General features: G+C 42.1%; 2 protein-coding genes across 4 annotated transcripts in view; both read left to right on the forward strand.

Moving 5' to 3' along the window:
• LOC108702465 (zinc finger protein 385C) overlaps positions 1–22652 on the forward strand; it is a 49385-nt gene extending 26733 nt beyond the window's left edge. For all 3 annotated transcript variants that reach the window (XM_041578370.1, XM_018237937.2, XM_041578371.1), the window contains 7 exons: positions 13161–13303; positions 15399–15509; positions 17696–17852; positions 19152–19457; positions 20080–20267; positions 21434–21532; positions 21935–22652. In XM_041578370.1, the coding sequence (XP_041434304.1) occupies positions 13161–13303; positions 15399–15509; positions 17696–17852; positions 19152–19457; positions 20080–20267; positions 21434–21532; positions 21935–22159 (1229 nt within the window). In that variant the 3' untranslated portion in view covers positions 22160–22652. The remainder of the gene's footprint in view (positions 1–13160; positions 13304–15398; positions 15510–17695; positions 17853–19151; positions 19458–20079; positions 20268–21433; positions 21533–21934) is intronic.
• On the forward strand, positions 793–8089 carry znf385c.S (zinc finger protein 385C S homeolog). Its single transcript, XM_018237935.2, has 3 exons — positions 793–1096; positions 2571–3187; positions 5448–8089. The coding sequence occupies exons 2-3, from the start codon at positions 2618–2620 to the stop codon at positions 6996–6998; spliced, it is 2121 nt and encodes a 706-aa protein (XP_018093424.1). The 5' UTR covers positions 793–1096; positions 2571–2617; the 3' UTR covers positions 6999–8089.
• Positions 22653–23224: the final 572 nt, after the last annotated feature.

Raw genomic sequence — 23224 nt, forward strand, 5'->3', positions numbered from 1 at the left:
TCCTACTTGTACAGCATATGGAAACCTTCTGCAACAATATGTATTTGTATCAATAATCATACTTACTATGTTTTATTATGAAGCTAGAGAAATATCCCTAATTAATGTTATTATAGGGATCTGTTATATGGAATGTTTTGAGCTTTCTGCTTAAGGGGCGTTGCCGTAATTTCAATAACAAGGTTTTAAGGCTACTAAAAACCCAACGGGATTGTTTGGGATTTCGGCAGTTCGTTCAAGTAGAATGTTTTATTACGACTGGGAGGGGTCGATACGGGGAGGCCCATTTATCAAAGTCAGAATTTATCTCAATATTTTCTCAAAACTACTTTGACTAATTTTTTTGGGGATTTTTTGCCCGAAAACCACAAAAATCTTTAGATTATTGCATGAAACCCAGCACAGATCAAGATTTCTTCGGGACTTCTCCCATGGTCTTCTTATATGCAACCTCGGTGGGTCTGAGATGCCGGAATTTTGGATTCTGACTTTTTACATCCTCGGGGGGTATAATAAATCCCGAAAAATTTTCCCGTGAATTTTTCATGTTTTTGGCATTGGGAATAATGGGTTTGTGTATAATAAGTACAAATGAGAAGTCATGCTGTGAGATCTCATTAAAGAGTAGAAATGGAAAGATACAAAGTTACAGACACGTTATACATTGTGCCGCGCCGTTGTTGTGTTGTGGTTGTTGTTGCACACACACAAGTTACTGTGGGTAGAGTGTGGTGGTCTCTCCGGGCACTAGGGGGCAGCGCTAGCACCATCGCTTCTGCATTGTCACACACTCACACACACACACATCATGGCTGCTTCCAGGTCTCCGTGTGTCTCTGCTGCTGCTGCTGCCGCTGCAAAAGCTTTGTTTGTCCAAAGCAGCTGATGGGAATTGCCTTGCGCCACTAACATTTCTCCGCATTTATTTATTAGGTGGGGAATTAGCTGCAGGAAAGTGCCGGGGAGTCTATGGGGGAGCAGCTCTTTGTGTGTCTCAGCAGCACAAACGAGCCAAAAAGGAGGGAGGGGGGCAGGAGAAAGGAGATTCTGGTGCAGCCTGAAAAGTTCATGTAAAAGCTCCATCAGCTCATTCAGGGTATGTATGAACAAACGTGCCTCTGCACCCACTTTCTTACTTTATTGGGATACCAGCACCCTCCTCTTTTAACCCTCTCCTGCTCGCTCTTCTCTTTCATTTTAGCTGCTCCTAAAGTCATCGTCAGTCTTCCCATTCCTTCTTCCCCTCTGCGATTCATTGTGTCTCCTCTCTGATCCAAACACTGTGCGCACAAAGTTTGTGTATGTCCATAAATAATACGTGTGCCAACCTACAACTGCCAGCGAGAGAGAGAGAAAGAAATACTGGCTGTTGTAGCTCAGCAACAAGTCTCTATCTTATCATTCTGATATATGGTACATTGATAGGCTGATACTTTTATATCCAGGGTTCTTTATGCACACAAACATACGCGCAGCCAATGATGCATTTCACTGAAAGGAGTTTTAAACTTGTCCAAAAGAAATAAGTTACAATAGCCAAATCTGAATATACACACACACATATATATATATATATATATACACACGCACACATACAGTATGTATCTTACAGCTTTGGTGCTATTAAAGTGTAAAAAGCACAATTTTGCTCAACGTCAGTGAAATATTTAGGAGAAACCCTTATGCACATCTATAAAAATGAGGAAATCCGAGTAAAAACGACCACTCTGAATCCAAAATATATTTTGGTTGACGTGGACCTATGTGTAAAACAGCGTATATATGTTACCTGTGCATTTAAAGGAGAAGAAAAGATTAAATCACTGAGAGCTAAATGTTAGGTACCCCCCAGTGATTACAATCACTTACATGATACCCGGAGCCAGTCCTGTTAGCAGAAAACTGCCGTCCTGGGGCACTTCTGAGCATGCACCACAGAACAAACTGTTTCTACCTTCTGTAATGGCCCTGGGGCTGATGCATGCACACAGTGAAAGAGCTGACAGTTTGAATTATGACAGTTTGGATTATGACTGTACTGTGCATGTTCACCCAGTGCAAAGGAGGAAAAAGTGGGAAGTAGATCACTTCTCAGGCCGGGGCAGTTTTCTGCTAACAGGGGCACCAGCCGGGGTGTATCAGGTAAGTGTTTCTCATCATTGAGTGGTGCTAAATATGTACCACCTTTCCTTTAAGCACTGTGCCAATTTTTTGGGCTGACGACCACGTTAAACATGGGGGTCCTAATTAAAGTAAAAGAACAATAAAATGGTCCTGCTTAGGCGTTGCATACTACGTTTTCATGCGTTTGTGCAGGAATTCAACTTTTACTGCCCCAGCAGCACTTTTCTAAAGCTCCATCAAATTCTTTCTCCTCTAAATGTTTCTGCCATTGGCTTTAATAATGGCTACGGCATCCAATTTACTTTCTGTAGCAATGGAAGCAACCATTAGTAATCAAGCTTAAACCTACTGTATATCCTTTTGTGCCCAAAATGTCCTTCACAAGCTAGTGTGTAAAGTGTGCCATGATCCCTGATATGTTTCCCCGTGTCTCTTTCATTCACCAGTATGACCCTGGAGCTCTGATAGACTTCCTAACTCAGTGTGATGCAGCATGGAAAGTCTCAGCCCTCCCATAATGTTTGATTTCAGCACGAGCAGTGGTGGAACCATGGTCACCCCTGGGAAGAAGCCAGCAGGGGAGACATCTAACTCAAATAAAAAATGTAAAAGGTACTTCAATGAGCACTGGAAAGAAGAGTTCACATGGCTTGAATTTGACTATGAGCGCAAGCTTATGTTCTGCATGGAGTGCCGACAGGCCTTGGTAAAGAACAAACATGGCAAAGCTGAGAATGCCTTCACCGTTGGCACAGATAACTTTCAGCGTCATGCTCTTCTTCGTCATGTGACCTCTGGTGCCCATAGACAAGCGCTAGCAGTCAACAGTGAGCAACTTGCAATGGAATTACAGTTTCATCAAGAGATGAAGTCAGTCATTAAAGCTGAAATGGACCCGTCCAAGATAGCTATCTTGACCAGCGTCTACTCCATGGCTAAGGAGGGTATCTTCCGTGGGAAACTGTGTGCTCTGTTGGAGCTGCAGAAGTTCAATCTTTGCGAGGCATTGCTGTCTTCTGAACAAAATGAGTATTACCACCCAAGCAGTGTGAGAGAAATGCAGGTGTGTACTCTTAGCACACAAGTCTCTAATTCTCCCCTCTACTTGCAGTGACTCACGAATACAGATTCCCGTATTTTAGCAATTATAGATTTTCTGTAACAGTTACATTTTGCCAGATGATAAAACACCACATGTGCAAGTTTACTTGAACTGCTGCATGCCTTTACCTGTCTAAAAAACGCTTAGTAGGGTGTGGAGTTGAGAACTGTGGTTGAGGATCTATAGCCTTTACTTCCTTAGCTCTTTGGTATCCAGGAAGAAATAAAACCATGCGGGGTTATTTCCAACGTACAATCACGTGATTGGGTTGAATTTTAGAGGAACAGCCCAAAGTGAAGGAGTAATCTTCTCCCCAGTGCCCACATTTTTATATAGACTTCAATATTTTCCTCAATTTCTTCCCTCAGTTCTGATTTTGTTATATATATTTTATGGGATTATACAGTAAACAACTTTCAGACCCAACTCTCTGGTCCTGTATGACACTTTGAGGGGTTTAACAGTCTGTCATTCAAGTCTGTTGAATCTGCCAATGCTGCTTCTCCCTTCTGTTGCTATTTCGCTAACTGTGTGAATTGCAAGGTGGCCAGTTCTGGCCCAACATATTTCCCAAGCCAGCCAAACTGATGTTGGTTCAGTCCCATGCATACACCAGTAAACTATTGACTCCTTCAAGATTGGCCAAATCCACATGCAGCAGGGTCGATCGGTCAGATAACCATGAGTTTAAGGTTTCCATGTTGTCTGAAGACAAATACGGTACTGTTTATATTGTCATACACGAAAGTTTAAATTACTTTCATAGGAATATACACAGGGCTGGATTTACATAGCGAGCACCCCTAGGCCCGCTGCTGTTCGCCCCCGTTTCCCTTTTATTCACACAAATTTTCAGCATCAGGACCAGAGCAATGGGGATTGGTGCACAGGAGATGTAAAAAACTATCATATCTCCAGTGCATCCCCAGTGTTTGTGAACCAATGTGGGTGTGGTTGGACAGCATGCCGCCCCTAAAATCTGGCCACCTTAGGCCAGGCCTTGGTGGACTTTCCATAAATCCAGCCCTGAATATACAACTGCATTCTTACCATGTAGCCCTTTCATCATGGATAAGGCTATCTGGGACAGTTTAGTTTATGGAGGCACTTGGTGGTAGACTAGACATAAAATCCTAGGCAGGCTAAACGCTCTGTGCATTTGTCTGACCTGTTAACATGTAGCCTACAAGCCTGACTAAGCCATGTGTAGTGTGTGGCCAATTGACATGTGCATGTCTTTCCCATTAGATAGTTTTTCTGACATATGAGGCATTTTGGTAGACAATGCTCCTATTTGAATGCCCTCAAATACATGTACTAAAGTTAGGGTGACAATTATGCAAGAGAGTCTGGAAGAGAAACAAGTCAAAGAGATTTGATGGACAAGAAAAAAAGGTCACTGGATCTTGGTTATTTGCCCTTCATAAAAGTGACCTTGGAAAAGCTACAGTATATAATTAGTCATTAGCCTGCCTAAGGTTGTGCAGTATTGAAACTTTATGGAGTAAAAATGCTAATTTGAACTAAAATGAGATTGTACAGATGCCAAAAGGCATTCAGATAGAGATTTGCATGCACACTCGGAGTCGGAGCTCGGAGGCTCTACCATGGAATAAATTAGGTCAAGCAGAATTCTCATGAGAAATCAGAGGCAAAACCTGTCCCCCTTTGGTCTTAGTCCAAATTATTTACAAGGCCTCACTTTGGCATATTCTAACTCCAATAACAATATTCATTGTGAACTCCAGGAGCCCAACGACATGCCAACGTTCTCTACCAATGGCTACACATTGACATTTTTGCTTTTTGTGGAGCTCTGACAACTACAGGTTTGTATTTTGAAGTCTGAGCAAATATGTATCAAGTAGTAGTGACTGTCTACTTCTGTGTGGGTGGGACAGGTTGTGGCCTGGAACCTACATTAATTGCTTCTTCTGCTCCCCCTGTTGATAACTCATTTTTAAAAATACCTGACATAGCATCTTGCAACCATACAGTATAGTATAGTTTAGACACCTTTCACTGATTCTTCTGCGCCAGGCAGAAGATTTTAGCTTCACTACAGTTTCTTTCTTTCTGGATACCAAAAAATTCTTCAAATGATCTCTTCCCACATCACCTGTAGACCCATAATGCTTTCCGGCAATAACTCACTGATCATATACTATTTTATGACTTTCACATGAAAGGATTGATGGAATCTTGTGTTTAATTAATTCAGGTAGCCATTGTTAAAGTTCTCCATCATGAAGATCGGCAAAGATTGAAAGAATCCCCTTACATCGGACTGGTGATTGATGAGACAGTGGATATAGCAGAACACAGAAACCTAGTGATATTTGCAACTTCAGTATCTCCATGTGATGGACATCTCTGCATTACATTCCTGGGAAGGTTTGAGTTGCCTTCAGGAGAAGCCAACTGCATAAAAGACAAAGTGCTGGAAGCATTGAATGACTTCCATGTGCCATTAACAAAGGTTGCTTGGCTTAGTTCTGATGGTTCCTCTTTGATGGTTGATAGGATTAATGGTGTTGGAGAGAAATTACAATCCGTTTGCCCACTGCTGACAGAACTTCACTGTGTCTTTCACAGAAAGGCATTGCTTCCAGCTGAAAATCTTATAAGCATTGAGTATGCAAGTAAATATGAAAGTATTATGGATGCAGTGTATAGGCTATATGGGAACCAGAATGGGGAGAACCATACCTTCCAGGAACTGCAAAACGTCCTTCATTTCTGTAGTATAGACTTAAACGCTGCAGATACAGTTCACTGGACATCCATACTACCTGCAGTTGAAACAATTGACTCTTCATGGCCTACATTAGTGCTTTTGCTTGAAAGTGAATCTACAAAGTCTCCTATTGCTAATGGGCTATGTGCAGAACTGAAAAAGTTCTGGTTTGTGGCTTTCACCAAGGTGTTGTTGGACATATTGCCGATCTTCCAAAAATTAAACCAGTTCTTCCAGATTGAGGAGCTGGACATGTCAATGGTGAAGCCCATAGTCTCAGCATCTCAGGCAACGTTATTGGCCCAAAAGTCCACAAGTGGTCAGAACTTTCAGGAATTTCTTAATGAACTAAATGAGCATCCTGGTGAGGACAATGAGAGTAGGTTCTTTTACAAAGGAGTGGAGTTAGCAGACTGCTCCAAATCAAAGCTGAAAAGCTTTGAGCTACTTAAAGAGGCCTGCCTTGAAAATGTATGCAGGAGCCTTCAGGACAGGTTTCCTGGTAATGTGCTCAAAGTGGTAAGTTCATTTTCTGTTGTTTTCAACCCAAAATGTTACCCTTCCTCACTGGATGACATAGGAACATATGGAGAAGAGGAGTTCCGTCACCTTTTGCAGAGTTTCTCTCACATGTTGGTTTCTGAAAGAGCTTCCAATGACTTTGCTCTCTTTAAACGTATCGTCTTCAGCCTCAGTCACTTGACCTTTCGGGATATTTGTGTCAAGTTGATTCACACCAGCTCTGAGATGCATGAGCTTTTTCCTGATTTCACAGTTTTAGCTGCAATTGCTTTGGTCCTTCCACTCGGATCTGCTCTCTATGAAAAAATTAACCGGGCAGAGGACCTCTGGAAACAAAGCCACCGGCAAGGAAGAGCAGAAGAAGGCCTGTGTGACATTCTTAAGATTAGCATCGACGGACCAGCTCTTAATGAAGTCGATTTTGCCAAAGCCATTGACTTCTTTGAAGACATGAGGCAAACGGAACCATTTGCTGCTGAGGAAAAGTGGGACATGGCACATCTAAGGAAGTAGCCACCGAGAGATTCCATTTAAACTGGTGGTTTGGCCGATACAGGGTGAAATTATAGAGCATTTTCCTCAACCCAGGAATAAACTGTGCAAAAAAAGATTGGTGTATTGGTTTTATACCCATAGTCAGACCATCTCAATATTCCACATGCTTTGTTCTCTTGAGAATTCTAATCTATTCATGATGTCTACTCCATTTATTAACTGATATGGTTGGTGAAAGCCTTAAAGAGTAGCACAGAGTTTGTACATATTCTCTGCTAATGTTAATACTTTAGTTTGGTGTAAATTTAGATTTTTTTTTTGCATTTTGCCATATCACTCAACGTTAATTTTTTCAATGACCGAATGCCTTTTCATAAGCAGTGCTGAGCTCTAACACTCATCTAAATTGTTAATACAAACTGATTCTGACAAGTTTTATTTCCATTTCAACACCACCGTTATCTCTTTACTGAATGGTAAACATTGTTGACGTTGGTTTAGAAGTAGGCAGCCCAACTGGAGCTTTGTCATGTTTCTCCAAAGTGTTTGTTACAGCCCAAACTCTAACACTTTGTTAAGCAGTTACATTTGCCTGCTTTAGTCTATTTCATAAGTCAGTAATGTAGTTTCTTTTTGCATTCCTGCATTTTTCTCTTTTTTTGTAAAATACTATATATTTGAGAAACTGATTTGAGTTTTTTTTGTTTTATTCCAGTAGATAATGTAACATTAGTCCGCTGTTTTGTGAATCATCTTTAGGCTTTAATCTAATCAAGGCAAGAATCTTCCATATTGTAGTCTCCATAGGCACATAAAGCAATTTAATTAAAGCTTTATTAGTAGGGTACTTCTTTTTTTTTTATGCCAGGTTTTCACCATCCCATCCTGCGTTCATTTATTTCAGCTGTAAATAATATGCTGTATGGAGTGTTTTCTATCAAGCCAAAAAGTAGCCAAACGCAAGTTCTCCATTTGTGAATGAGAATGAAAAGATTGAGATTAAAAATGCTGTTTTTTTTCCAAAGGGCAATTTCACTGCCTTCACATTGTGGCTGTTTGTTGCATGCGCATATCTCTTTTATTACAATAAAATACAAATATTGAGAAACTATGATTGGAATGTGAGCCTGTGTGACAGGGGGGTAATTTTGGGGGGTTTCTATAAAAGAGCCAAGTGATTACATCCCACAGGACCTGCCCGATCGGATCAGGAAACCCTTATATCAAGGAAAAATACTTCTTTATGTATGGCCAGTAATAACTGATTCTGAAAAATTCACAAAATCTGTGGAAAAGCCAATGGGAATTTTGTGCAGAAAATACATTGATGTGAGCGAGTGATTTTTTCATGCAAAATGCATTGAAGTCAATTGGTTGTTTTTATGTGGTTTTGACAAGAACATTTTGCAGTAAAACAATCTGCGAATCTGTGCCTGGCAAGAAAATACTAACAAGGGCAACTTTATTCTGTGCTCAGGCCTCTAGGTCATTCATGTGGGCATCTTGCAAAATATTCCATCATAATGGCACGGCCTTGAGCTGCATATACAGTACAGGTAGGGCATATGTTATCCAGAATCCCATTATCCAGAATACTCTGGATTACGGTAAGGCTGACTCACATAGACTTAGTGTGTTGTGTAGTCTTTGAATAAGATTTTACAGCAGAAATGCTCTCCTCTAATTACTACTGTATGAGCTTACATTAGGGTTTGCGGTAACCCAGATGAGGATTGATGCACCACCATACCAACTAAACGTAGGCAGAGTGTAAGAACAACCTCCATTGTTTTTATCCAAATAATCCAAATATTTAAAACTGATGTCCTTTTTCTGTGTAATAATAAAACAGTCGCTTGTACTTGATCCCAACTGATATATAATTAATCCTTATTGGAGGCAAAACCAGCCTATTGGCTTTATTTCATGTTTATATGATTTTCTAGTAGATTTAAGGTATAATGATCCAAATTATGGAAAGATCCCTTATCCAGAGCATTCTGGATAACTGGTCTCTTACCTGTACCTATACTGCCTTAATGGCATTGTGCTCAGCCTAAAAACCATGATTAAATGCTGTCATTGCTACCTGTGGGGGTATGTCCACATTTCCTTCTATTAATCCCTATTGGGTGTTTGGGGCACAAATAGCAATAAGTAAAGTGCTAAGCACCAACAAATGTTTGTCACTAACCCTAACCAACATATATGACTTAGCAGCCCATCGTGGGACAATGCTGTACCTCCGGACAAGTTGGGGTGCAGTGTGGTCAGACTTCACAAACACATTTATTTTGCCCCAGGAAAAAGAAGTGGAGCACAAGCCAATAGGTACCTCTAGATATTGAGCAGCCCTGCCATACAATGAGACCACTGTGGTACAAACACAAGGCAAAAGAACTCATTTAGATATTATTTATATATATACAGCCTAAGAGGCTTTTTGTGCTGCTGTAGTCACACTCATTTTTGTGTTGTGTAGGTACGAAAAGAGAGCCACAAATGAATGACTATGGGGATCTATCAGAAGACCTTTAGCTGTGATCAGTAGATCTCAAGACACTGTCAACAAACGGCTCGTTCTCCTATTTCATGCTTTTCATTCCGATTTTTATTATAGTAAGTTTACATAGGAAACAGTTGTTTGTTAAATATAACAATACCCATTTTGTCATAAATCAGTATTTAAGTAATATTTTCCATGGAACAGAATGCTAACAATGCTTTTATGGATATAGATCATAATGGGCAACATCACTCAAAGTAGACCTCGCAGTAGTGAAGTATGGGCTCTCCTATTGTAGTTTTTGACGTTTCTCAACTTTAAACTTAAATAAACTTGAATAAACGTCCCTTATCCATTAGAAGAGGTGGCTGATAAAGTTTCTGTAAGGTGCTTGAGTTGTATACACCGGTGGATCCCATACAGTATGTGACTTATTGGCCTACGGGCCATACAGATGGAGGCAATATACATACACCATATGGAGGCCTTTCATTTGTTCCGCTCCATCAGAACAGCACGACGTCAACAGCAACTTGAGCTCCACTTCAGCTGCTGCTGCACCAAACTCTGGCTGATACATCGGCACAAACTGATACCCCTTGTATATAAATATCAGCCGGGGGTTAGTAGCACAACATACACGTACGGGTTTTATCTATGGGCAGCTTTACCCCATGTCCAACAACACAGGAGGACACCTAACCTAGGTTATCATAGAGGTTATCCATCATTCGGAAATCCATTATCCAGAAAGCTCTGAATTATGGGAAGGCCATCTCCCGTAGAGTGTTTTGCAAAGCTGTTGTTCTCCATAAAGACAATATATAGGCAAGCTGTTCCTATAGGTGTGTGGCCTACCCTTAGATTCCCGCGCATGCATTAGATGCATTTTCACGTCCGGTATATTTGCTCGGCGTATAATCGAAGGCGTTTGCTCCTGTGATACAAAAAAAGCTGTTTTTTGTGTTGAGTAAATATGTATTGAATTGTGAATTGGATACGACTGCGCTTTTCCTTTTCTCCGTGTCCATCCTCACTCCTCTAACGGACAAACCTCGGTGCCCCCGGGATACACTTGCCTATTAATCTGTAATGTTCTCTATTTGATTTTCCACTGTTTCTCTCTTCTATAAATATAGATTTAATTTAGTCTTTCTTTCTATAAACGCTTCCCAGATTTCCCCCTCAGGGGGCACGGGGGGAATGAATATGAACAATGCCACGCTTGGGAGCGTTTGCTGCAGTTTCTGTGCCTGTAGTTAGAAGCAGTTTGGAGTCGCAGATAAGGATTCCAATGAAAGAGGCCACTTTATCTGTGCCGCCCTGTTTATATAAGAGATGCAGCGTTTATTTCCCTTCTTGCTCTTTTATTCTCATTTTACACGGAGAAAGGGATTTTAACATGCTACGCACCAAAACAAGTTGCCATTCGGAAGCTGAAGGGTCTGATGTTTCCTAAAATGTGTGGAAACCAAAACCCCCCAATGACCCAGAGCTTCAGTAGAACAGTAGATATTACATCCAAATAATACACAATATACACGTCTGCATAATGGCTGTACAGATGTACAGGCAAAATAAAGGGAAGGCTGAAATAAAATGGAGCTCTATTTGGTGGGTGGCATTGGGTTGCTCCAAGTAGGGTGGGAAATACGAGGTGGCACCCAGGGCTGATCCTATCAAATGTGGGGCCCAATTGGGACCATGTTGGCGGGGCCCCTAGACAAAGTGTTGCTGGCTACTGACACACCAAGTATTTAGGAAAATAAGGGCATACAGGCACAAAATAGAAAGGAAAGGGGCAGACAAGGTAAGAGAGTGAGAGGGATGAAATAGGGGCACATAATAGGGGCACACAGGGTAAGAGAGAGAGGGAGGAAATAGGAGAGTGGACTGGGCCAATTAGTTTGGGGCAGGCTGGGCCGATTCAGCTTGGGAGCAGGCTTGGTTGGATTGGGGGCAGGCAGGGCCTATCAAGGTTGGAGGAAAGCTGGGCCTATGAGAGTTGGGGGCAGGCTAGACCTATGGAGTTGGGGGATAGGCTGGATTATCAGAGTTGGGGGTGGGCTGGACTCTCAAAGTTGGGGGCAGGCCAGGCAGCATCACGTGCTGAGGGGAATATTATCTGTGCTGCCCTGTGGTGCGGGGCCCCCAGAGGAGCGGGGCCCTATTGGGCCCAATTGGTCCAATAGGCCTAAGGCAGGCCCTGGTGGCACCCACATTGCTACATTGTAGGGTGGCACCGGGCATTCTATAGGCTTGGCCTTTACATATTTACCCGTTTCTTTTATTTTGATCATCTTCCCTAAGTCTCCTGTAGTACCTCAGTGCAACAGGACCGGCAAGGGCAATTTACACTCTATTTACCGCTCCAATAGTCGCTATTGATTACATTATACACATTGATTACAAGGCTGTGATGAGGACACCATGGAGTCTGACATGGATGCAGCAGTTTTAATGCAGCTGAAAGCACAGGCTGAATACATTGCACTAAGCAGAAATACAATACTACAGATGTACAGAGATATACAGGGCGGACAGCAATCCTCACTCACTGTGTGAGTGCTGCTCCATCTTTCTATAGACTTCTACTCTTCCTAAGTAAAAGAAAACTAGACGCGTCCATCAAGTTCAGCATTGACACAGAAGCAAGGGAACCAGATACCAGATACTGTATTGAAATCAGTATTTTATCAATTTCTATTTTTTTTTCCTGGTGACAGTGCAGCAGAAGCCAGCCAAATAATGGCCAAGTGAAGGAGCATGACTTCTGTTATTTCTTTTGTTTTTAATTGCCATGGACAATAGTAGTAGACTAAGGCTACTACAGCCACAAAAACATATTCACACAAGGGTAAGTTTCAAAAAGATTCCATTAACTCTCCTTTATGTTTTTGAAGTGTGGGAAGAAACCCACTGAGACATGGGAGAACCTACAAAGTCAATGCAGATCCAGTAGAACCACCATGGTCAGGATCCAACCAAGGACCTTCGGTCTCCAAAGTCATCCTAACCACTCAACCATCATGTTGCTCCATCATTATTAGTTTGTTTAGTTTGTGCACTGAGCTAGCACTCTATACAGAGGTCATGTTTTTCTACTAACTGACCAGCTGGCCAACTATAGGATCGGAGGGATATTGTAGATGGCCAAATTACATTCATCTGACTGAGCGGTTGATTACAGTTGGATCTCTAATTGTTGCCGCATCTTGATCATTTGATTTTAAATGTATTTATTATTTTAATGATAATCAACAGATGATGCTGATTTAAACAAAATTGAGAATGGACTGTGTCTCTGAATAAAGGACTTTTGTGTTCTTCGTTTGTAGTCAGTTGATTTACCCCCGGAGTACTCCATCTGACCGAGACATTATTTGGTGTGCAGCAGTTATTGAATCTGTAAATAAAATGTCAATTTAAACCCCTTGGAAGATGAAAATAATTGTTGAAATTGTGTTTTATTGACGGTGCTTTGATGTGAATATGAACACTGGGATTCAGTTCAGTAGCTACTATGTCTATATATATATGGATAGGCAGGTGCCACATGGAGAATACATTATATCTATTCATGGGCACCCCTGGATAAATACATAAATAAATAAACTCATCATTGTTTTTTGGAAATGAATAAAAATATAACATCTTCCTTTTTGTTGTTGTAGGTGCTCCGGCCCATGGTGGTCCTTTGTTGGCTTCTCTTGGCTTCCCCAGTCGGCCCCTCCAGACCCACCTGGACATCAAACATCTTCTGACCTTCAGAATTAATGGAGTGTCTCCTCTTAGCCTCTTCCCCAACTTCAATGCAGTAAGTGCCCCTCAAACATACACGTGCATTTAAACTAGGCTCACAAGGCTAAGCCCAAATAAATCACAACCTAATGAAAACCTTGAAGCTTGTGGAAGGAAATCATTTGTACTGATAGAGTCTTCCAGTAGCTGGAGAAAAAAAAAAAACTAGCAGCCGGAGAATCAGGTCTTTGTTGGATGACTTTTCCCAATCTATAATGGCAGCATTGTCCCCGCTCCTGGCCCGAGGCTTAGCAAGATTATCTTATCTCCAGAGAGGCTGTCAGTGGAGAGGCTGCATTTTAAGGCCGATCGTATTTCTTTGAGAAACTATTTAGCCAAGGAGACAGGTGCATCAGTCTTCCAGGCACAGGGCTGGAAGGGTGAGAGGTATTATCAGGGTCCCAAATTCCATTTGTAACGGTGAGCAGCCTGGCAATGCATGATGATTAATAGACTGACTGGGATCCAGCAACTCCAGCCACTCCAAGCCTCCTGTATCAAAAGAATTAGTGAGAACATACACATCATGGCTGATTCTCTATTAATGTCTTATTGTTTATCTGTGTAAGGCATTTACATCTTCTCCTTCACCAGTGTAACCACATTGCTCATCTAAAGCTCTCTCTCTTTATACTGTATATATTTATATAAATGTTTAGAAGATATACAGCCTATTCCTTACATTTTTCATGCTAGAAGAGGTCGTTACTTGTATCATTTGTCTGGTGGGAAATCGTCGCCCTCTTCAAGCAAATCGCACAGGGCTGAATCTGACTAGTGACCCATAACTGTTCTGTCCAAGGGATTTGCACACAGCTGCCCCAGTTTTTATCAAGCCCACTCATAGAGAATCCAGAAGTTTTATATATTACAGCAATGGGACCTGCAATCCAGAATGCTCTGGATCTGGGGTTTTCCAGATAACGGCTCTTTCTGTAATTTGGATCTTCAAACCTGAATTCTACTACTAAAAAATCATGTAAACATGAAATTAAGCCAATAGTCTGGTTTTACCTCCAATAAGTATTAATTATATCTTAGTTGGGATCCAGTTCAAGCGACTGTTTTATTATTACACAGAAAAAGGAAATCATTTTTTAAAATTTGGATTTATTTGGTTAAAATGGAGCATTTCAGGGTTTCTGGATAACGCATCCCATGCCTGTATATGTATCAGACAAAGTAGCACTTCTCAGTATTGGGGTGTTCCGTATATCTGATTGCATTCATCTGCTGACTGGCAACATCCAGATATTCAGGTCACATTGGGACTATATAATTATCACTGGAAAACTTTAGTGCTCTGTGTTGTCTGCTTTCCATGTTTTCTGCTTTACAATGTTGCGTCTTTACATTCAGTTGCGTCTTTACATTCGGTAGCGTCTTTACATTCTGTTGCGTCTTTACATTCTGTTGCATCTTTACATGCGGTTGAGTCTTTACATTCTGTTGCGTCTTTACATTCAGTTGCGTATTTACATTCGATTGCATCTTTACATTCGGTTGCGTCTTTTCATTTGGTTGCGTCTTTACATTCGGTTGCGTGTTTACATTCTGTTGCATCTTTACGTTCGGTTGCATCTTTACGTTCGGTTGCATCTTTACATTCGGTTGAGTCGTTACATTCGGTTGTTTCTTTACATTCGGTTGCATCTTTACATTCGGTTGAGTCTTTACATTTGGTTGCATCTTTACATTCGGTTGAGTCTTTACATTCGGTTGCATCTTTACATTCGGTTGAGTCGTTACATGCGGTTGCGTCTTTACATTCGGTTGCATCTTTACATTCGGTTGAGTCTTTACATTTGGTTGCATCTTTACATTCGGTTGAGTCTTTACATTCGGTTGCATCTTTACATTCGGTTGTTTCTTTACATTTGGTTGCGTCTTTACATTCGGTTGAGTCTTTACATTTGGTTGTTTCTTTACATTTGGTTGTTTCTTTACATTCGGTTGCATCTTTACATTCGGTTGCGTCTTTTCATTTGGTTGCGTCTTTACATTCGGTTGCGTCTTTACATTCGTTTGAGTCTTTACATTCGGTTGCATCTTTACATTCGGTTGTTTCTTTACATTCGTTTGAGTCTTTACATTCGCTTGTGTCTTTGCAGATGGACCCAGTGCAGAAAGCTGTTATTAATCACACGTTTGGTGGGCCTACAGCCCAGAGGAGGAGGCCGTTTATATCCTGTAATATATGTCATCTCAGGTTCAACTCCCTGGTAAGTACCGGCTGCCTCTTCCCAGCAATTGTCTTTGCCATATACTGTGTATACAAATATATCTTTCTTTTTGAAGTTCACTTTCATATGAACATTTAGTATTTACTCGAAGCATCTTTTCAACTAGTTCCAACCTGAAAGTGACACTTCTTCTTTTGGGGTCACCCCCTCTCCACACACTCTAAACCCCCCCCCCCCCGGGCTGTGCCATTTCAGTGTAATAGTATTGTTATATTGTATTGGGTACTTTTATTACAAGTGCGCTTATATAAAGTGATATTCTGTATAGCAGTGCGTGTGCTGTACTCTGTCCCCCTCATTTCTGCTGAGACCCCTATTCTGTTGCCCACTGCTTCTGTCCTACCACATCCTACCCCCCATGACGTCCAATCAAAATGCTGATTTGTCCCCGCTGACACCCCCTCCTGCCGAGAGAAGCTGCTATTCCTGTTCCAGTTCTATTCCCCCCCTTGAACTTGTTAAAATGAGAAAGAGGCAGAGATGAAGGTCAGAGGCAGAGAAGGGCAGGCTCAGGTTTAGGGGAGTCTTAGAATGAGTTCTAGTCTTGGGGTGCATTTCCCCATACAAGGCCATTGCTGAAGCTTTAATTAAGCCAAGTCTGGGTCTGAATTGTGCTATAAAATGAAACAAATCAGGAATGTCAGGTCCCGACTGGTCTATTTTGAGATCACTAATAAGAGACGGCCTATTTGGTGAGCAAAGGGTTAAGGTAGGCCTGAATGAGAGGAAGGGTGTCGGAGGGACTGTGCTTAGAATCCTGCATTGCCCCCCCCCACTCGTCATTGTGCCGGGGTCTTATCAGCCTTTTGCAGGCCTGTCACCAGCTTCAACCTCATTATCCCAACAGAAATATCCCTGGAATACAAATAGATCCCAGGCCTCCCCGTGCCTCCCAGTCCCACATTCTCTTTTTTCCCATTTGCCCCATTGCGTGCTCTTGTTTTGTACGATACAATGTTACGTGTATGTGCCCAGGGCTTCCCCCTCTTATCTGCGCCTCCTCCTGCTCAATCTACTCAATCTGCTCAATCTGCCCATGACTTCCAGTCCTACAGGGGGGCCTGTTTATCATTAAAGGAATATCCTGAGCAAGTTGTACGGGCAGATAAGGCTCCTTTATCATTCACAATATGAATAGTTTCTCTAGTATTTCTTATCTGTTCTCTCTAAAGCCAAATCCCCAATTGTCACTGTCACAGTGTTTCCAGACCATTTGTTACCCCGTATTTGTCTAGTCTCCCCCTTAACTCTACAGACGGATGTAAACATCACCATAGTCATTGACCCCTCAACTCTCACTCCAGTTCAGCTTCTCCCTGGGCTGTTGGGATGAGTTAAGGGAGTTAATATTCATTCTCCGAAATCTCTCCCAACTGCCCTTTAGTTTTGCCCTGTCCCAGCTTAATCTCTGGCATGTGGGGCATGAGCGTGTTCTCTCCTATGGGCCAGTCGCTGGGAGATTTAATCATACTGGTTCCATGTGGAGAATAAAGAGATGATATCTGTACAGGGTCCCATGGCACAACCAATACAAATGAATTCCTAAAATATTATCATTACATGACTGTGTATCATAACCATAGAAATGACAATGCTGGAGATCCAATGCTGAAGGGTGAGAGAACTTTGGAGCCGCCATTTTGTTCTTCTAGACCAGTGATCCCCAACCAGTAACATGTTGCTCCCCAACCCCTTGGATGTTGCTCTCAGAGTCCTCAAAGCAGGTGTTTATTTTCGAATTCCAGGCTTAAAAGCAAGTTTTAATTGCATAAAAATAGTGGCAAGTAAAGCCCCCTGTAGGCTGCCAGTCCACATAGGGGCTACCAAATAGCCAATCACAGCCCTTATTTGGCACCCCAATGGACTTGTTCATGCTTGTGTTGCTCCCCAACTCTTTTTACATTTGAATGTAGCTCACGGGTAAAAAAAAGGTTGGGGACCCCTGTACTAGAATAAAAACCAATTGTGAGCAGTTTATAATGTGGAGTTGTAATTGCCTAGGATAACCCCACTCCCTTATCCTAAATGTTTCCTAATTAAAAACCTCTTAAAACAAGGGGTTTATCCAGACGGTGGTAATTATGGATTAGAGGCTCCACTTGCATCGTCTTCATTAAACCTTGATTTTATTTCTCCCATCTCTCTCTCTTATGTCCTTCTGTCAGAACCAGGCCGAGGCCCATTACAAAGGGCACAAGCACGCGAGGAAGCTCCGAGCATTGGAGGGTTCAAGGCACAAACAGAAGCAGCGCAATGGCAGTCGAGAAAGGACATCGCTGCCCCTGCTGGACACAAAGAGAACGACGGATTCCCAGGACCCCAGTAAGACAAATCACTGAGCTGTGCTACTGCCATAGACCCTTCATTTTCCATTCAAGTTCCTCCATTGGCATCAGCTTATTTCCCTTGTGGTGCTTCACATTAGTGGGCTGTGGATCAAGTGATGCCAGGGCACAGTTAAGTATCAGTCAATATAGAGCAGAATGGGCAGCAATGTCCTACAGTCTATGTGACAGAGACAGTCGCTTCTTACAGTTCATGTCGGCAGGATCAGCTGATTCTCTCACTGCTCCGTGCCTGGTAAATTGGGAAACGTGGATACAAAAAAAGCACCTTCCCCTTTGATGTCCGTTGCAGATGGGAATATTTCCTTGGGAGAGGGATTGAGATAAGCCTGGAGAAGCATTAGTTCATTTGAACTTGCTCCCTGAGATAATTGCTTGATTGTCCCAGTGGGGCTTCTGTTCCCTGTCAGGCTCATGTGGGGACAAACACACCAGGAAATATTCTCTTTTGCACATTGAATCAAAGACAAATATAACCGACCACCAAAAGCAAATCCGTGATCCTCTCTCAACTAATGAGTGAGCTTGGCTGGGCCCCGGGCAATCAGGTCGTTGAGACAATTGGTTGGATTTTACTCTGTTTGGCTAAATTATCCTTCCATAGTAGAGAAGGGACCCGTCACATTCAGTGTAGGGCAAGTGCATGAGAGACTGAAAGCTCCAGTTCACAGCTCCACTGAAATGAATGAACAATTCCCCAGGTCCCTGGCATTAAAGGAAAAGGAAAGCCACCGAAGCAGTTCATTGCCAATAGATTAGCTGCAATAGTGCAAGTTAGAATGCTATATTTATTTTGTAGAATGCTTTACCATATCTGAGTAAACAGCTCTAGAAGCTGTCTGTTTGTTTAGGATAGCAGCTGCCATATTAGCTTGGTGTGACATCACTTCCTGCCTGAGTCTCTCCCTGCTCACTCATAGCTCTGGGCTCAGATTACAGCAGGGAGGGAGAGAGGAGCAAACTGAGCATGCTCAAGCCCTAGCCCTGGAGGTTTAAGCTGAAAACAGTTAGTCTGATACAGAAGCCCATGAGTACACAATAGAAGGAAAGAAATGTGCTGTTTGACAGAGGACTCAGAGCAGCATTACTTTGAGGGGTTACTGGTGTATTTATATAGACCTTTCTGATAAACCTCACTTACTTTTAGCCTTTCCTTCTCCTTTAAAGGATATCACTATTAGATTATTGTAGTAGTTGTGTCTGTATTTTATACACAGGCTTTATAGACTGAATTGCAATAGAGAGACTGATAGAGCTGCTGTTTCTCTTCCTACAGTTGAACTTAATGAGATTTCTGGGGAGTGTGAGGAGGAAGCAGAGCACAGCCCGTTACCCCCAACCCCAGAACCTGCCCTGGAAGAACCAGACGAGGAGTGTGTATCCCCAGATGTGTCCGACAGCTCAACTGAACCCCTCGACTCCGCTGCTCCAATAACCCCAGACAGTCCAGGGAAAGGCTCGGAGGAGAGCAGTGTTTGTACTCAGGAGAGTGAAAAGGAACAGAAGAGTCGGGAGCACTTGTATTGCACCAGCTGCAAAGTCACTGTCAATTCCACATCCCAACTGGAAGCTCATAATGCTGGTAACCCCCAAACTTTCTCTCACACACTTTCACTTCATGGCTGTTCCAGTAAAAGGGGAGCAGTCTGACATGGACTCATAGTGGAGCCATTAATCACTTAATCACTGAGGTGACAAATGGAGTTATAGATGGAGTCCAAGGTACCAGCAATATGGTCAATTCCTAATCGTAGCCAGAAGGTAATAGTTCTCAAACTGTGGGGCTTCCCCCTGGCATGGTTGGCTAGTCTCAATGGACTTATGGGTACAATTTGGGACAGGGAATGGAAACTGCCCCCACCTTTCACCTTTAATAAGTCCATAGAGGTGTCAATTAAAGTCCAACTAAGTCTGTGATTAATTCAGTCGCTCACACCACATTTGCTTCACTTTCTGAAGGAACAGGGAGTAGATATTTCTTTTTATATTCCCTCTATATTTGGGGGAGCGACACAGCGTTACAAGTGCTACAGAGTTGTAATACACAGTGACAGTGGGTGACCAGGGGGCCGTGTTTGGGTTTAGTGAACTCTGAGGAAGGATCACTAAGATGTGGAACATGTAGTGCAACTAAATAAAGGATCACTTGTTTCCCAGCATATAGTTCTGCACAGGGATTTATCTGAATGTGTGTTTGGGTTTAGGTGCAAAGCACAAATCCATCCTGGAGGGACAAACCACCCCCCCGAGGAGAGGCAGGGGCAAAGCTCTGAACAGGACGGGCCGCAAGCCAAAAAGGATCGGCAACAAAACCAGCGTTGGGATCCACAATAAGACTTTCCACTGCTCCGTCTGTGAAATTCACGTCAACTCCGAAACACAACTCAAACAGGTGAGATGCCCCCCTTAATAATCTGATAAATGGTGTGGCCCATAGGGGCTTATTTGTAACCCTTACACCAGTTACTCCAGGTCTAGAATAACTGTCACATACTGGAGGGATTTCTAACTGTCACATACTGGAGGGATTTCTAACTGTCACATACTGGAGGGATTTCTAACTATCACATACTGAGGGATTTCTAACTGTCACATACTGGAGGGATTTCTAACTGTCACATACTGGAGGGATTTCTAACTGTCACATACTGGAGGGATTTCTAACTGTCACATACTGGAGGGATTTCTAACTGTCACATACTGGAGGGATTTCTAACTGTCACATACTGGAGGGATTTCTAACTGTCACATACTGGAGGGATTTCTAACTGTCACATACTGGAGGGATTTCTAACTGTCACATACTGGAGGGATTTCTAACTGTCACATACTGGAGGGATTTCTAACTGTCACATACTGGAGGGATTTCTAACTGTCACATACTGGAGGGATTTCTAACTGTCACATACTGGAGGGATTTCTAACTGTCACATACTGGAGGGATGTGTAGGTGCTGGTCTGGCATTAAATACACACAGTTATATGAGTCGAGTGATTGGCTTTTATGGGACGGTTTATCTCGATGGTAAAGATGTAAAATAATTGCAGCTGTGGATGTTGGGGGTCAGAGCATATTAAGAGGTGCCTTTTTGTTCTTCTGTACATTATATAGTGAATAAAATACCCCCTCTTGTAAAATATAAGGATATTATAAGTCACAGAGGAGTTTCATGACCATATAAAATGATGAGGCCGAAGGCCGGGTGTTTTTATACAGGTCATGGAACTCCGAGGTAACTTCTAATATCCTCATATTTTACAACTGGGGGTACTTTATTTATTATAATACACAAGTTTCAGTGAGTCATGTGACAGAAATGACATCAGAACTCACCGTTTATAACTGATGACATCAGAACTCACCGTTTATAAGGATATAATTTACAAGATATTCATGGCTTTTGTGTATTATACCTCTATTATATGCTAATAGTCTGTTTCATTATACATTATAATTATACCTCTATTATATGCTAATAGTCTGTTTCATTATACATTATAATTATACCTCTATTATATGCTAATATTCTGTTTCTAATTTGCTTCCTGGTTTTGCAGCACATGAGCAGCCGGAGGCACAGGGACCGACTGTCGGGGAAACCCACGAAGCCGAAATACAGCCCCTTTAGTAAATTACAGAGAAGTGCAGCGTTAGTGGTAAGTAAATAGTGAATGTCAGCCCCCACACCAGGACTAACTGGGCTTTTTTGGACATTTGCCCCAAATGTGTCTCAATCAGACCCAGACTGACAATCTGTGGGTTCAGGCAAATGGTCAAATGGACAAGTCACTATTTAGTGGGACCTGTTTGGGTCTATTTGCACTTGGAATGTCACGGCCTATTTTGACTCTCAGTCCAGACCTGGTCTCCATATATATGTGTATGAGTGTGTGTGAGTGAGTGTGAGTCAGTGAGTGTAAGTGTGTGTTTGTGAGTGTTTGTGCAGATGTTTGAGCCCTGGGAATGCAGTGATTGAGCTTTGATTGGGTCACATTTAATCTCCTTGTTTCACCTTTATTTATCACTAACCAATTGAAGTGTCTCCTGTTGTCCCACAGACCCGCCTGGCTCTACACAAGCACCTCACTAAGACTCTGGCCGCCCGTTTTCTCCCCAATCCTATGACTCCGCCTACAGTCTGCGCCCTCCCCGGCCCCCTGACACTGCGCCCGGCCACGGCAGCCGCCCTCTTCCAGAGCCCTCTGATTGGACCAGCTCTGTTCCGTAGCCCCACCCCTTCTCTGCGACCGCCTCCCACTCCCATAATGTTTGCTCCATATTAGGGTTCAGCCCCATTTGGGATTTTACAAATGACTGTGGGGGGTCGGTGGGGTTCCTGCAGCAATATGAACACTGCTTCCTCCTGGGGGGGCCAATTATATATGATCATCGCTTGACATGTGACCTGTGGGCTCCACAATTAGCTGCTGGGGCCACTGAGGCCTTGGACGGAATGAAAATCCAATATTGGGAGAGAAATAAGATTGTCAGAGCCATTGGCACCAAGACAAACGGGTAACGACTGTGAGAGTTGTGCCAAACACTGACACTTTAGCTACAGTCCCGTGTGCTCAACAAATATACAGACCCCTCTGCAATACATTCGACTCTTCCCAATTCTGTGCAGCTGCTCGGCTGCAGGTGCTGGGAGTTGTACGATTCAGAGGTGCTCTCCTTGCACTCACAAAGGCTATTGCTGCACACTATACACAACACTATACACAACACTATACACAACACTATACACTATACACAATATGTATACACAACACTATACACAACACTATACACTATACACATAATATATACACTATATACACTATACACATAATATATACACTATACACAACACTATACACAAAACTATACACTATACACATAATATATACACTATACACAAAATATACACACTATATACACTATACACAACACTATACACATAATATATACACTATACACAACACTATACACATAATATATACACTATACACAACACTATACACTATACACAACACTATACACAACACTATACACAACACTATACACAACACTATACACAACACTATACACAACACTATACACAACACTATACACTATACACATAATATATACACTATACACAACACTATACACATAATATATACACTATACACATAATATATACACTATACACAACACTATACACATAATATATACACTATACACATAATATATACACTATACACAAAATATACACACTATATACACTATACACAACACTATACACAAAATATACACTATATGTATACACTATACACACAATATATACACTATACACATAATATATACACTATACACAACACTATACA

This window comes from Xenopus laevis, chromosome 9_10S (genome assembly GCF_017654675.1).
Source record: "Xenopus laevis strain J_2021 chromosome 9_10S, Xenopus_laevis_v10.1, whole genome shotgun sequence".
NCBI classification, from domain to species: Eukaryota; Metazoa; Chordata; class Amphibia; order Anura; family Pipidae; genus Xenopus; species Xenopus laevis.

Coding starts and splice junctions, on each gene's coding strand:
- znf385c.S (XM_018237935.2), top strand. CDS start 2,618: ATGGAAAGTCTCAGCCCTCCCATAATGTTTGATTTCAGCACGAGCAGT. Junction 3,188..5,447: donor GCAGTGTGAGAGAAATGCAG/GTGTGTACTCTT, acceptor TAATTAATTCAG/GTAGCCATTGTTAAAGTTCT.